The sequence below is a fragment of the Triturus cristatus genome, chromosome 3_1, assembly GCF_964204655.1.
Source record: "Triturus cristatus chromosome 3_1, aTriCri1.1, whole genome shotgun sequence".
NCBI classification, from domain to species: domain Eukaryota; kingdom Metazoa; phylum Chordata; class Amphibia; order Caudata; family Salamandridae; genus Triturus; species Triturus cristatus.
In genome coordinates, this window is record NC_140583.1 from 232,394,958 (window position 1) to 232,410,529 (window position 15,572).

At 43.8% G+C, this 15,572-nt stretch overlaps 1 protein-coding gene across 1 annotated transcript in view; it reads left to right on the top strand.

Moving 5' to 3' along the window:
* ADAM10 (ADAM metallopeptidase domain 10) overlaps positions 1-15,352 on the top strand; it is a 508,880-nt gene extending 493,528 nt beyond the window's left edge. Inside the window, exon 16 of the mRNA XM_085643752.1 lies at positions 13,074-15,352. Within this exon, the coding sequence (XP_085499878.1) occupies positions 13,074-13,168 (95 nt within the window). The 3' untranslated portion in view covers positions 13,169-15,352. The remainder of the gene's footprint in view (positions 1-13,073) is intronic.
* Positions 15,353-15,572: the final 220 nt, after the last annotated feature.

A 15,572-nucleotide genomic window follows, 5' to 3' on the forward strand; every position in this document is an offset into this window, starting at 1 on the left:
ATAACTGTCCCCACCCCAGGGCTAATGGACTGGCCTAGATGGTCCCCTATGTGCTCCTCTAATTCACCATAATACCCCGTTATTCTCATACCCAGACCTGTTCCCCTCCCCTCCCCCCTTTTTGTCAATTCACCTCTTCAGGGCCCTCAAATCTATTCCTTACAGGTACACTGAAGAGCAGGGGTCTGAATGGGGGATACCTACAACCATTATTCTGGTGGTTCAGTGATAGTCTAACAGGGTCTAAAAAGGTACTGGCCCAATCTGGTACATGATAGCGTGGATAAGAATGGTCTAATGGTAGCGCTTGAATCTCAATCTCAGTGCAGGGTTTTTGGGGGCTTTGTTCCTGGGCTAATAACCAACTTATGGTCCGAGTATTTCTCAAGTTTATTAACAACACAGTCTCCCTGCTTCGTCTTATGGCTGTTTCCCACCCATCCAACTCTACGGACCATTAGAATTTCTCCTGCCGTGTTGTAGAAAAACCGTCTATACCTTGCCAGACAAAACAGGCTTTTATTCCCAAGATACAGCTATGACTCTCGCTGGCCATTTTTAAGCACTGGTACCCCTGTTAGCACGATGACATAAGGAGATACGGCTGGGGGTAGATTTATAGTGGGTTGATTTGTTACTTCTGTGCTACCCACTATACTCTCTCTCCCCCGTACCCTTCTCTGGGGTCACTGGGCCCTGGTAGAGAAGTAATGTTTTTGTTTCCATTCTGCATGGTGTAAGCTAAGCTGTTGCTCCTTGCCTCAGAGTTAGAATTCCTGCTTGTTGTATGGGTCGTGTGAGCATGGGTCCTGCTGTTGACCTAGTCTTAGTAGAGGCGTCTTAACAGTTTTATCACTCCTGTTAATTTGATTACTGGGCCAACTAGGGCCACGTGTGGTAGTGGAGTCCTGGCTCCTTAGGATCCCCGGATGATCTGCGGGTGTCAGGCCTGAAAAGTCTGCCTGGCAACTAAAGTCAGTCCCCCTCAAGATATGTTGCATTGGGTTATTACCCATATTTGCTGGCCCAATGCCCCCCAGTGTCTCTAATTTGCGTATACGATCAACTAGAGAGGCAACCAATAAATCTCCAACCATATTCTGCTCCCAGAATGGATATACCAAGTCAGTTTGGGTGTTAACACTGCAATCTCTTACTGCATTGGAAGTAACCACACTAGTTGTGAGCCCTCCTTTAGCTTTCTTACTCTTTGGTGCCCCCCCACTTGTTTATTTGCATTTCCCATAAATATGGGTGGCACTCCCCCCCCCCCCCCCCCCCTCTTGCGAATTTCTGTTTCAGGGGCGGGTTCTTCTCTTGGGGATGGCTGGGGCAAATCTATTCGGGGTGATGAAGTTGGAGTAGGGGTTTTGTAGGTGGATTGGTCAGTCAACGGAGGGCAAAGATCTGGGGTTAGGGACAGGCACCTTTCGGTAAGTTCAATTTCTGAAGTTACCACCCCTATTGCCCTATGTAACATTCTGTCAATAGATGTTGTGGGTAGCATTGAAGAGGTTATTTTTTCGCGAGACTGTTTAGCAGCACAAGTACGTTTCCCCATTGTGAACCTAGGGCAAGTCTAAAAGTGTCCCTCTCACTAGGACCCACAACACTCACACTTAAGCCCGGTCTATCGTGATCTACTAAACAATACAGGGGTACAGTTGCTAAATGACTATAAACATTGGCATGCAAAGATCGGTAAATAGTTTATCAGAAGAGGGGCAGGGGATCAGCCCAGTCTGTTATGTCAAGGGGGAAATACAGGACTCTTCGCAGGAGCAGATTTTAACAGTCTAGACGTCCTCACTGCTTATGCTTGCCCCGCTTTGCTTCCTAAGAATCCACTGGAGCTGATCCCTAGATTCGATGCAGAGCAGGCATTAACTCATAATAAAGGGCCAGCAGTGTCTTAACCGAGGTGGTCCTGGGGAGCAGGGCCAAGAGAGGTGGTCTCGCTCCTCCCTCCTGGGAGAGCGATGGATCTTGGGGCTTGCAGTCCCCCCCCCCCCCCCCCCCCAGCAGAGTGGCAATCAGGCGTTTTGTGCGTAATTTGAGAATCCACAATCCGCATCTTAAATTGTAGGGTCCAAGTCAGGCCACCTGGCATGAAAAGTGGATGCTGAAAGGAACCAGTGCCGCAGGTACAACGCTCCCTCAAAAATCAGGATCAGCTGTGGAGAGAAGGGTTTGAATGCAAATGTAAACCATGCAAAAAAGGCGTAAAGAGTATACTTCAGATTCTTTTCCTCTTTGCCTCCTTTCTTCTTCAGTGAGTGAGCCGTGAGTTGTGGTAGCATGTGCACCCTAAACCTCCGCATTCAGTCATTTAATGCACTATGCACTGGCAGTTGATGTACCCATGAACCCGAGCACTTAGTCCACTCCGGATGCGCTAATCCTTGGTGCATTGAGTGCACCCTGAGCACCCACAGTGCATGCCGACCCCCAGCGACCCGCTTCACTGGAGCCTGTGCGCTGCGAGCCTCCACAGCGGTGCGTCGGTCAGCGCGGTCCCAGTGCCTGTAGCCCAGGGACCCTCTGGCACGGCTCCGGCTCGACACTCTGCTGGCCCCCACAGTGCATGCTGCTGCAGGTGAATTGTACTATGCATAAACATCTGAGGTGCATTAGCCAAGAAGCATCTCCCTAAGGGTTTGCGGGCTCATTCCACCAAAGCTGTGTCTACTGCATTAGCTTGTGGAGTTTGTCTTTGACATCTGTCAAACTGCTACGTGGGCATCCTTGTACGTGTGTGCCAAACACTGTTGCCTTGTCAGCCAGGTCCGTCATGACGGGCTGTTTACCAGTTCGGTCCTTCAGGACTTTTTGGTCTGAGTCTGTTAGTAGACCCATCTCTGGGGAAGTATTGCTTTGGTGTCAATTCTAACATGAGGAATCTATGGCTAGATACCTTGATCAGATGAACAAGTTACTTACCATTGGTAAAACAGACTCCATCGAGTCACCGATTCCATATAGACCCACCCATTCTCCCTGTTCTGCAAACTGGTTCCTCACTCTCAGAAATCCCTGTAGGCCCTAAGCATCTACACACTGGTCAATCAGCCTTCTGGCGGAAGCAGTCATGTAAAGAAACTGATGTCAGCGTGCTGGGGTGGCACTTATATAGGCACTGCTCACATCACATCCGGTGCGTGCAACAACTACGATTCAAATTGCTGCCACCTACTGGCACACAGAGGTACTGCTCAAGATTTTTCAGTTTGAGTCTGACACCTGTGCAATATTCAAAGGTAAGGAATCTACTGCTAGGTAGAATCTTTACCAGATAAGGCTTTACCAGAGGTAAGTAAGTTGTTCTTTAGGAGCCAAATGTGTCCTGTTTTCTTCCTGTTAGAAGCTGGTTTGGGGCCCTCTTGCAGCTTTACTTCCAAAATCCCTCAATATTTTGACTATTTTGACAGCGACTTGGTCAAATGTGTCCTCCAGAAATCTCAGGGTGAAAGACCTTTTACAGATGCCTCAAGAAAATGCTCTTCTAAATCTTGCACAACATCTGCATGTAGTATTTCAGCTCAGAACCAGATGCCGTGAAATGCAGCTCATGCACTTCATTGCTCTCTAAAGCTATTAGGAAGCAGGAGGCCAAGTGTTTTTTGTTAAGACCCACAGGATGTGCCAAAGCATTCCCCTTTGACTTATGCTAGTCTCCTACAAAAAGATCTTCCCACAGATAAAACATAAAAAGTACCACAAGAAGAATAAATTGTCTTGCATGAAGAAACTGTCCCACTCACATGCTGTTTCAAGCGATTTCTCAATACCGCACTCTTACTTATCGACACAAAAAAATCCAGACATTAAAGAAAATAAGGTCTGGAGTTCCTGGTTCCTTTAACTGGTCCTGCTCAGGTCAAATCTTTCCAGCTGGCAATGCTGGATTTATTCCGAAGGGCTCCTAAACCCCCTGGGCTATTCTCCTATGGGTAAGCCCAGTCCCTGTGTTTTGGTGAACTCTGGCAGCTCTGACTGAGGTACCTTTAACTCCACGCTCAATGTGCTTCAGCACCTAAGAAGTCATTGAAATCTGCCAGGGTGCTGTCTGCGGCTTTGTCAGAGCCTCCTTCAGTGTCAACATAGACATTGTCTGAACAGTTGGCTACAATGCTGCGTTCAAAGCCTTTGAAGTCCGACAAAATTATCCAATTGGCAAAAGTGAAAGTAAAGGCATGTTTTGGTGATGAATCATTGGTGGAACAGTGTCCTAGAGCTTAGAGAGTCACCTGGATAGTAGAATTGTTTAGCTCCGTGTTAGATGCCCTTTCAGTGCATAATCAGGATTATGGCCCTGGCCAAATGTGTCCAGAGGCTGATTACCTCTTCCCCACTATAAAACTGATCTGTATCTTCATTTAGAAAATGCAAGTTGCTGGGTACTTCACCAGAAAGGGACAACCTTACCCTTCTGTCCTCCTTTTGATGAAGTCTCTTTATTCACTACTGTGGTATGAAAAGCAGAAGTATTGGGACCAAGTCGTAACATTTTAACATAGATTATACAACCCTTGTATTCATTGGTAGAGTCCTTAGTCCCATTTAAAGAGACTGTTCTAGAAGTCGGCCATGGCTTTATAGAAGAAGCCCTTTTCGGGCCTAACAGTTCTAAATCTGGCTGTGTCCCACAATTTGTCATCTCGCCCCTCTCCAGAAGGGTTCGAAGTTAAAGCTTCTTCCTCAAAACTGAAGCCAAATGCCTAGCCAATGTCACCTCCTTATAGAGGATCAAAATCTGGACTCTCTGGGCTGTAGTCTTTGCCTCTGCCCTCTGAAAAACATCGATATGTCGATGCCTTATTGGCAAAAACGTAGTCACCGTCTTACTAGACCATGTGAAAAAGCTGTGTGTCAATTTGCTCAATAAAAGTTTGTATGATTCCAAACAAATTGTGATGTGTGGCCTGGACTAGAACTGTGACTTGATTAATTGGTTTAGCTAACATGCTGCACCAGTACGCTTGAATGTGTTCCACTGGTGTCGCAGGAGATGTCCAGGAAACCCTCATGGACATACCCTTTGATGATAAGCAGCTGTTCAGACAGAAGACGTACATCCCTCGAACGTTTCAAGAACCACAGTACTACGGTTTGATCACTAGGCCTAACCTCCGCAGTTCCACAAAATGAAGGAGGTTCTGAAGCTATTTCGGGACAATGGAGTCCTGGCCAATACATCTTTTGCTGCTGATCCAAACGCCCATAAAAACTGTATTTCTCATTCTGGAGCATGTATAAATCTAGTGGATGCTATCACCAGTAGCAGATTCAGCCTCCTCCATCCTTTGCCAGCTCTGCTACCTCAAAACCTCTGGCATGTGGGTAATTCTTCCACTTTTCTCTCAGTTGTGAGACTATCACAATAGATTGTTGTGTCATCCGGTTAATCTACTTGGACAGCACACTACCCTTTCTGCTCCGTACAGCCTGCTCTCCCTCTACCAGGATGTCCTCTTCAGCTTATGCATCGATTGATATTGAAGCTGAAAGTGGGACCTCCTGGATGAGATTAGCAACAGACTTTACTCAGTTTACATATCGGTCCCCAAGAAGGGCAGATGTCTAAGGCTAAATAATCTGGATCTCTCCCAAAGTGCTGCCATTTGTGGGAACCTCACTGGCATGTTGAGAAGTCCCTGTATTTCTAAAGAGAAGTCCCCTGCGTTAGTCATGGAACACTTTCAGTGCACAATGACTCCACCCCACATTTTGAACTTTGTCAACCCCCAGAAGTCTCACGTCACTCCAACGCAGAGATCAACCTTCATAGGAGAGATACTGGGCATGGCTCACATGGAGGCTCTCCTCTTCAGAGTATTGTAGTGCCCCACAGCAAATGATGCAAGACAGCCCTTTATTGGTGCCTGCAGAAACAGAAGCTTCAGCATCAAGGGAGCCTCTGGGCGGATGTGCTGATGTTCCAATCAAATCATCACTGGTGGGTAGACTCCTTGGCTGTGTGGTGGGTTGGCCTTTCAATTGTTTCCTAGATTCAGGCTACCGCTGTCATGGATTCCTCCTCGCTGGGTTATGTTGCCCGTATGGGTGACTTGGCGGCACAAGGCCTCTTTTGTTGGGGTATACATTTGTGCATCTCTTTTGCACGGTCCAACATAGGAAGTGTCCTTAGTTTTATGCGATACTATTCCTTCTTAGTGGTAACCATGGTGATGTCTTAATGTTCAGCAGGTATCATGGCCTGCTCTAGGTGTGTTTCCACAGATTCCACTTGTGTTGAACATTCTTCTGAATGTGCGGGAAGATTTTGGCCACCGGTACCTCTCCTGCACAAGATGGATCTGCTTTTGTAGGTGGATGGTATGGTCCTCCATTCACCCCAGTTCTAAAATGCTATGGATACACGTATGGAGGTTGAGCAGTGCCAGCTAAAGTACTTTTGCCTCCCTGATGTAGTTGCGGACGTCAACTTGGCTATCAGGAAACCCAATACAAAATCTATGTATGCAAGTCGTTGACACAGACTTCAGTAATGAAAGGTGGAAGGCCCCAGTTGCTTTTAAATCCAAGCTTTTTCTTGCACAGCAGGGTGCTGGCATTGGCTTCAGTTAAGGGCTGTTTGCCTACCTTGTCTGCCTTCATGTGTCTTCCTGACAAGCTATTCTTGCTTAAATCACCTAAAGTGATTTTCTAAAAGGTTTACTTTACTTGATTCCTCTTACTCCATTCATTGTCTATCACTAGAATATGAATCTTGTATTGATTTTCTTAATGGCATATATATTTGATGCAGAGTTGGCCAGTTTGACTGAATACTTTGAAGAAAGCTGATGGCAATTACTTCAGCTTGTAGGATTGGAGAACTTCAGGCCCTCTGTTCATCCACCTATGTTTTCTAACAGGATGAGTTAGTTTGTTGTGAGCCCATTGTTCCGACCCAATGTGGTATATACCTTTGATAGGGGACAGTCTTGTACTACTAGACTAGCATATAGGCATGCTATGTTTTATTACAGCGACTGCACTCATTAGGACAGAATGAGTGATCCACTTTTTGTGGGCTTTGCTGAAGCCAATATAGGCAAGACATTGTCCAAATGCGCCATTGGGTTATCCCCTGTGTCAAGATGTGCTAAATCCCAGCAGTGAAGGAATTTCCAAAGGGCATTTCAGCCCATTGCATTAGGGCCATGGCTGCTACAAGTGCTCTAACTAATGGCTTCACAGTGGCTGAGATCTGCCAGAGGGCCAGGTGGTCATCCTTACCTACCATTACTAAACATTACTTGCAAGGGATGTGTTACTTGGTTAATGGGTACTACTTAATCCCACTTTTTAGAGTGGTATTGCTTTAGGACTCATTTATAACGTGATGAATCTACGTAAGGACTTATCCCTCTGAAGAAGAATTTACTTTTGGTACAATATGTTCGTAGCATGAATGGTCGTTCACATAATCTGCATACTACTGCCATCTAGTTTTGAGATCAGACTTTAGCAAGTCTTTGGAGTTACAGGCCGTACTGTGACTCATCTCTTAGTGGCAAATGCTCATGGAGTCTGACTCTGTTAGATGTTCTATTTCACAGTTAAGTTCTGACATGTACCGAGAGTGTACAAGATGCAACGTATTTTCAACATTTGTTGCAGGTCCATGAACTGAAAACTTGGACTCCCACAGTCAGCAGAATCTCTTAGTCAATCACATTTTCGCAGAGCAACGCCAGCGACAGAGTTCCTGAATGCCAGGAACCCCACACCCATCTAAGCCACATGCCGTTTTCACAGATCTTCGAGATTGGTGAATGTGTACCTTTAAAAGGTGATGGAATGGACAAACCACCAGTACTGCCCAAATACCATGCAGAGTACCAGTGTTCAAACTGTCATGAGGTTTGTAACTTTTACCTCTCCCTAGACTACAATAACACCTCCTGTGAATTTTGTCTCACCTTCTTCAAAAGAAACCCTATGGAACGGAAGGGTGAGGCATTGGACACACAACACGATGCACCAACAGTCTGATGTTGATTCTCTCCCCCTCCCCCCAGACAACATTGGTAGACAAGACCCCTTTGTCACAGAGAGGATGAACACAGCAGACTTTTGGCGTTCCACTGTGCCAAGCCACACACAATCCAGAGGCCATCTCCCCCAGCACCTCCGACCTAGAAGAGGTGGAGGCTCTGCCAACCCACAGCCCTCGACTCGAGTCCCCACCCAAGTTTTTAAATTCAGTCAGCCATAACACCCATTCCAAGCGTCACAAGAGGCCCCAGGGAGTCTGCTATTGAGCCCAACGCACAAGACATCACCACCTCCAGGCCCTTTGCTACTTCTGGGCTCTGGTCAGCACCAGGTGAAGACCTCTGTTCTGAGAAAGTACCTAACCAGGAGTGTCTACCCTTTCCCAGCCATCGAGACCTTCGAAGCCCAAAGCCACAGGCAAGCCTCCAAACCACTCAAATACGAAGGCACCATCGATAACTGGCTCCAGAGCAGCCCATCCTGCAATGACTCTAAAAGGAGCTTGATACAAGACTGTTTATTCACCCCCTGATGGGGAAGATTTCAGCCAGACCACCTTCACCAATGACTGAAGAGACTCTGCCTTGAAAGAGGTTTGCCTTTGAGAAGGAACATGTATTGGATGCTCCTTGGATCCGATGCCTAAGAGACATGGGCACCATTCTTCACCAGTACCACCACCATTGCTGTGCATACGCACATCACCCCTACTCCCAGCGCAAGAGTCCCCATAAGGGGTCCTCATGCTTTTAGAAAAAAAATATATATATGTATTCAGGTATGGTCTTTGGTACTGCTGGACCCATATGACATCCGGCTCGAGCCAGGACCTACAACAATGATGTTGATCCTAGGGGTGACCCGGACCTCTATCCCTTCTCATGAGTGCTTCTAACTGCAGATTCTTTGCCTTATGAATACCCAAAGGCACCAGACTGGATTTAGAGATTTTCCCTAACAATTCCCTCGCATGCTGGCAGTTGATGTCGTGTATCTGTGTCGGGCTCATCCCACTCCGAAAGTGACATTGGGTCCACAAAATGAATATTACGTTTGGGCATCAAGGTAATTTCCTTGCTTTCCACAGAGCTTGAGCCCTCGATTTTAATTTTAATCGGTTATTAGATCATTCTCCTCTGGAAAAATGTCCAGTGTGTAAGGGATGTGTCCCTCCCCCCCCCCCCCCCCCCAAACCCTGTAAAGATTGCCACAGCAGATTTCATTGACTGACTCCAAGTCATGCCAGAACTGCGTACAAATGAATCGGAAGGCAGTTTGGTACTGTGAGGTCAGACTTGGTCGCTGAGCACTGCAGGAAGACTTAGAAGGCCTGATCTTGATGGAAGCGAGGACGCGGATACGTTCTCGGTCCAGAGGTCGCTCCTGAGAGAACACTTCATCCCACTGCAAATCTTCGGTAAGTCAAAGAAGAAAAGACACAAAAAGTCCAAACTCTGATCCCCCTCCTCGTACCACTTGATGAATCTTAAGTGTACAACAACAAACATTTGTATATACCTCTAGGGGACCAGTAGCCTGGACATCTCATCAGATACTGGCCTGAGCATGGTTTTCTAGAAAAGTGGTGAAGTTTAGATGTTTTTGATGTCTGACATAGGTTGTCAGGGTAAGAGATGGGTTCTAGCTTTAGTTTGTTGATGGAGAAGTATTTGAAGGTTTGATGTTCTCTTTTGGGTCGACTTTAATTTATTTATTAGACCCTGAACAGAGATGTAGGGAAATAAAGTTTCACTCCACAGGTATGGGTGGTTTGCATTCCATAGTCTGTGCAATTGAGAATACAATACTGATGTTGTGACCTTCGGAATGTTTTAATTGATTGACTTGCTGCACCATGTTGAGTGTGTCTGAGGTTGAGAAGAATGTCTTTTGTTTTTTGAGCTTGCATTGTTTGGGAGATTCAGTCATTTAGGAGGTTGGTATAGATATGTCAGATATTCCCTCCAGAGCGCCATTCCTCTGCCCTAGTGAGGTGAATACATGTCGACGTTGGACCTCAAGGATGCCTACTTTCATATACCCCTCCACCTCTGCTACCTTTGCTTTGCAGGACGTGGCCAGCACTACCAATTCAAAGTTCTGCCCTTTGAGGTCCCAAGGGTGTTTACCAAGAACGTGATGTTGGTAGCTGCTCATCTTAAGAGTCATTGCACTCACATGTTACCCTATCTCAACTGGCTGTTTAAGAGCATCAGCAGGCAGCAAAGTGTAGCTCCCACAAAAGCTGCAGTCTCCCTGCTCCACAGCCTGGGATTCACCATAAATGCCACCAAGTCCCACCTTCAACCTCTTCCAGGCCCAGCCTTTTCTGAAGTCGGTACTGAATGCTGTTAAAGGCAATGTTTTCCCCAACTTGGAAGTTTGTCAGCTGCTGCCTCTTTTTCAGCCTAATCGTCCACTCTCAGTCAGACCTGTAATGCGCTTCCTTGGAATGATGACCTCATGCATAGCTATAGTACCCCATGCCAGGCTCCCCATGCGTCCACTACAGTAGTGCCTCTCGTGGCACAATTGTCACAAGCAGATGGTCACTGGGGTTTCTTCAGGGTCCACTGGGAAGGGTCCTTAATCTTAAACTCCAACTGCGACTTGCACATAGACTTGTATGGAGCACGCGGTTGTGTTCCCACACAACACACGCCCTCCTTAGGTGGTTCTGTGGGTTCCCAGCCATTCTACGTCCTCTCGACACTGTCTTGACTCAAGATGTTGTTCTTATACCACTTTCTTAGTATATGGTTTGGTCCTCCCCCTGGGGCCACTGTGTATTTCGTGCTATTTACTGTGTTCTTTTAATAAAGTATTGTGTGCGTTGTGTTTATCTCCTTGTAGAAGATATTGGAACGTACTAGAGAGTATTCTATAATAAATACATATTTTTATAAATTCTTGGTGTAGTTCTTTTTCACTTAATCTATACTATAAGATTGTATTCTGGTAAAACAAGCTGCTTTACACTCCTTCTGGACTAAGACTGAAGGCTGTTCTCCACAGCTACCACTTAGAGAGCTTTCTAAGGTTGTCTAAGACCCCTTAAATCACCATAAGGGTTGTCTGGACTGGTGCAAGGTGCCCCCCTACATTAGTGGACATCATATACCAGTCCAGCCTCAGCTTCACACAGACTCTGTGTCAGAGAGAGACCCTCATAGTCTAGACATTTAACTGGTTCTCATGTACTATATTAATATGACTAAGTCCTTCTTCCGGTCTGACCATCTTTGTTTCCTTTGCATAAAGGCCATCTCTTCTCAAAGGCTGGCATAGCTAGGTGGTTAGTCCAGTTCACCCAGACCTACTATCACAAAGCCAAAAGAACCCTGCCACCTTTCCCACCCCTAAAGGCACACCTGACCCACAAAAAAAGGTGCAACCATGGCGTTTTTGTCAAGATGCTGCTACCTGATGTGCATAGTGGCCATAAGGTCAACCCTGCATTCGTTTACCTAGCACTATTTTATGGATTTTAGTCCTTCAACAGGCAATGGTTGGACAATCTGTACTAAAACATCTGCACCATCCATGGGCGAGCCTCTGCTTACAGAGGGTACTGCTGTACAGTCTATGTAGAGCATATGTATCTACAGCACACAAGCTACGGAAGGAAAATGTTACCCTGTAGGCATCTTTTAGTAGCTTGTAGTGCTGTAGATTCACATTCCCCCCCCCCCCCCTTCACCCTCCTTCCCGGAGCCTATCTCTCTTGCAGATCTCTCCTCTTATCACCTATTTCTTACACTCACAACATGTTTCGGCACCATGCTGCATTCACTCACCACTCCATACATATGCTCACCAATCTAACTCAGAGTCTGTGCCCATGCACAATGCCTCCTAAAGAATGAGTCCCAGTATGCCCTGGGACTCCAGAGTTGACTTTGAAGAAAACAAACTTGCAAACATCCGAGCCGAACACTAAATGGCAGGTGTATGCAAAACATCTGAATCTACAGCACTATGAGCAGATGTGTACAAGCTAAGTAACATTTTCCTTCTATTGGCTGTATAATCTTTCGCCAGTTCTTCACTGCCCTTCCTGCTCCCTTGATGAGATAGTGCTGTGCACAGCAAGATCCCAAGGTACTCAAACATATTATGTGCTGTTATTGGCACTTTTGGTTCCTCTCTGCTCGCTTCGATAGGGTATGGAAAAAGTGCTAGGAAAATGGCAATTAAGTGCAATTGCTGGGGAAAGTTTTCTAGGCAAGTGTGACACCTGAAAGGATATTCATAAGGTGAGGCATGTGTTGGATGATTACGTATCCCCCAGAAATATTGTCACCAAAGGTTGGCAGCTTTTTCTCATCATCCATTGTTAAAATACGTTCAATGTAAGTAGAAGAAAAATATTTTTTTTCCCATTGCCTTAAGAGATGTCTATTTCTTGTTCTTTTACAATGCAGCAGGCTCTGTGGCTAAAGCATTATTTATATGAATTTGATACATTTGAGAAGTTTATGCCATGCGTTTTATATGTATGTTACTCAAATGTTTGTAAATTATCATAGGAGTAAATGTGGCTTGCATATATATGGAGTTTTACCTTAATATTGCCCAAACCCCCTAGTATTTTCTATTTATTTTATTTCTGGCATCCGTGTGATATGATTGTAATGTTAAATGAATATATATTGTGATTTACTTTTAAAGCCAAACTAATTGGTCTCACATCTGTGTTTTAATGATGTAGACACTTCCAGAACTGTAATGAATATAACGTGATTGTCATAAAGTGGAAAACCTGAAAGGAGGAAAAATGTAATTGAATAACATTTATTCTTAAAAAAATAAGTTTGGGCGTCTATCAAAACATTGTTCTTTATTAAAGCATTTGAGTGATACTTCTGAGAACAGATCGAGGGAGGAGATTGACTCGTAGACAGAGGTAGGGGAAAATCAAGGGTTGAGTGTGGGTCTTGGCAATTTAAAGAGTAGCCTTTCTTTTTAACAAGGAGTCTGATGTGTAAACGCACAGGGCGAGAACGCCAAGTAACATGTTGCTGCTTGCATTTAGGAGTGGTTTGTAAATGTAATTTTATATTTTGTAGGCACATTAAAGCGTCGAAGACCTCCACAAACTGCTCAGCAGCCATCCCATCAGAGACCCCGGGAGAACTACAGGATGGGGCAAATAAGACGTTAACAACAGGTTTTGCCTTGGTTCTTCCTAGTGCCTACAATGGGAAAACTTCACTCCAAAGAAAATCTTCTAACAGTCAGTGTCCCAGTCTAACTCATAAATGAAACAACCTGGAGGAAAAAAGGCAAGCTCTTACATCCGGAAACCAGTGGAGTTACTTAATTTTTAACGTGCTGAAACTTCCAGCTCAATTGAAGAAAATGACCTGATTTTCTTAGATATTTTAACCTGTCTTATGGCACAAAATAGAAAATTGTGTTTTTTTTATTTGCCGCCTCTGTCGATCATTGCTGCATTGGTCCTTCACTTGCAGGCAAACATGGCTCTTATAAAACTTGCATTCAGAAACAAACAATATATTTTTCAACGCTCAGAAGGTAGACCACCTCAGCATTGGAGACATTACTTGCCAATGTGTATACCTTGTTATATGCAGATCTGTATTTCTAATGTACACCTGTATTTCTGTGTGCAATTGTAAAGAAAAATTATTTGCAATATGGGTATGTTTCTTTGTATTATAAAACTTTTTCTGATGATAATTTACTGTTTAATTGACATACTCAGGATAACAGAGGATATGTTGTATAGTGGCAATGGATTGTGGAATAGTCTCCACAACCGCTGTGAAAAGACTGTGTACGTTTTTTCAATGCTATCATAGTTTGTTGATGTCCTCATCATTTTTTACTTTACATGAAAATCGTTTAAGATTTAGCACTCAAGACTGATAGCTTTTTTTAAGGTGGTAAGTGTATCAAGAAAAGTGTATGAATATGCCAGACAGTTAAAATATTAAGGAGTATGTACGATTCCTTTGATCTTAAGTGATTTTTTTCTTCTCTGACTACTCAAGTTAATACAGAGAGATTGTTGTATCCATCAGAAGTGATCTAATCAGTTTAAGCTTACACCCAGTCCTTTGGGTTGTTCGCTCAAGTATCCTTGGAGTATGGTGATTTGGACCATGATGGTAATAAATGCATCAAGGTTAAGTGTATTTTTGTCTTTAGCAATCTGTTTGAATTTTCTTTTGTCAGCATGTTGTTAAATGGATAACCACTAGTGCAGTTACTTAACTCAGCTAGAGAAGATCAACTGTAAAGGGTAGGCCTACTGTGTTTGTGTATGTTTTCTTTGCTTTTAACTTTCCACCTTGATAACATTATTTTTGGAAGAAAAAAGTGGTAAAGATGAAGACATGTCCCTTTCCACACTTAACACGAATGTAAGCAAGTGACTTTGAAAACACGCTAACTGGCATTTTTTCACATCTTATTGCTATGCAGGAAGTGGTTTGGGACATTGCATGAAGTGAGACCTTGTGCATACTTGCTACTTAGTTATTTTCAGTTGTAAAAAGCAACATTGACCATAATGAAGATCCTAGCTTTGCTTGGATCAAAATTTGATATATACACTTAAGGTTGGAAAGATTTATTTTTAATTTTTATTTTGAGTGTAAGGTTTACACCATGATTCTCATAATGTGACGCAAGCCTGCAGGGCCAAAAATGCTTGAGTAAGTAACACAATCTCTTCCTTGTAAACTTGTACAGTATGTGGTAACTTTTTCAAAATACATCTTTTTGTACAATGGTTTAGAGACGATTTTGTACATGAAATCCCAGTCCAGTAGCTAGAAGACTTTAAATAATTCTGAATGATCTTAAATAGGTAGAAATGTGTGTAGTTACTTTTAAAAGTCAATTAAATAAATTTGTTTTCAGACTGAGCAATGATTGGTAGTGGCGGGTGTGTTGCTTTTCCAAAAAGATGACTTATATTGCAAGGGTTCCTAGTACCTTCTTCAGTACGATTTACCTCAAATCGTGCACCTGAAGGTTTTTTTTTCTTCTTGTGATGTTATCCTGTGGTAGGGTTTGGGCAGGTTCTGGCCACTTGGTTCTACTTTTTAGTCTTAGTTAAATGTTTTTGAAATAGAAATAAATGTGCACTGAACTCTCCACTGTAAGTCATAACATTAAAATGGAAAATCTGAAAGATCAAGACAAATGAGATCTAATACTACTGTCAGTTTAATGTCCACTGTGTTTTATACAGTATTTTTTTTTGTTCACTTTGGAAATTTTTACTAAAAAGTTGTAAAATAAAAAAAGTATTGTGTAAACATATGTAAGTTTTTTTGAAACTTGAATTGCATTAATAAATTTAGACTTGATGAAATCAGTGTGCATGTTCTATATTTTTCTAATACAGCAATACAAGAAATACATTCTTGCACTGGACATCTAGAGACTGTTTTTCAACAAGCACAAGCAAATGATAGCTGTGTAAATGTGTACAATATCCATTAATCAATCAGTATTTGTTGAGCTGGACTACTCACTCATGAGGGTCTTAAGCCGCTGACAATCCATAACATTTGCCTGCTATGTGTGTCGCT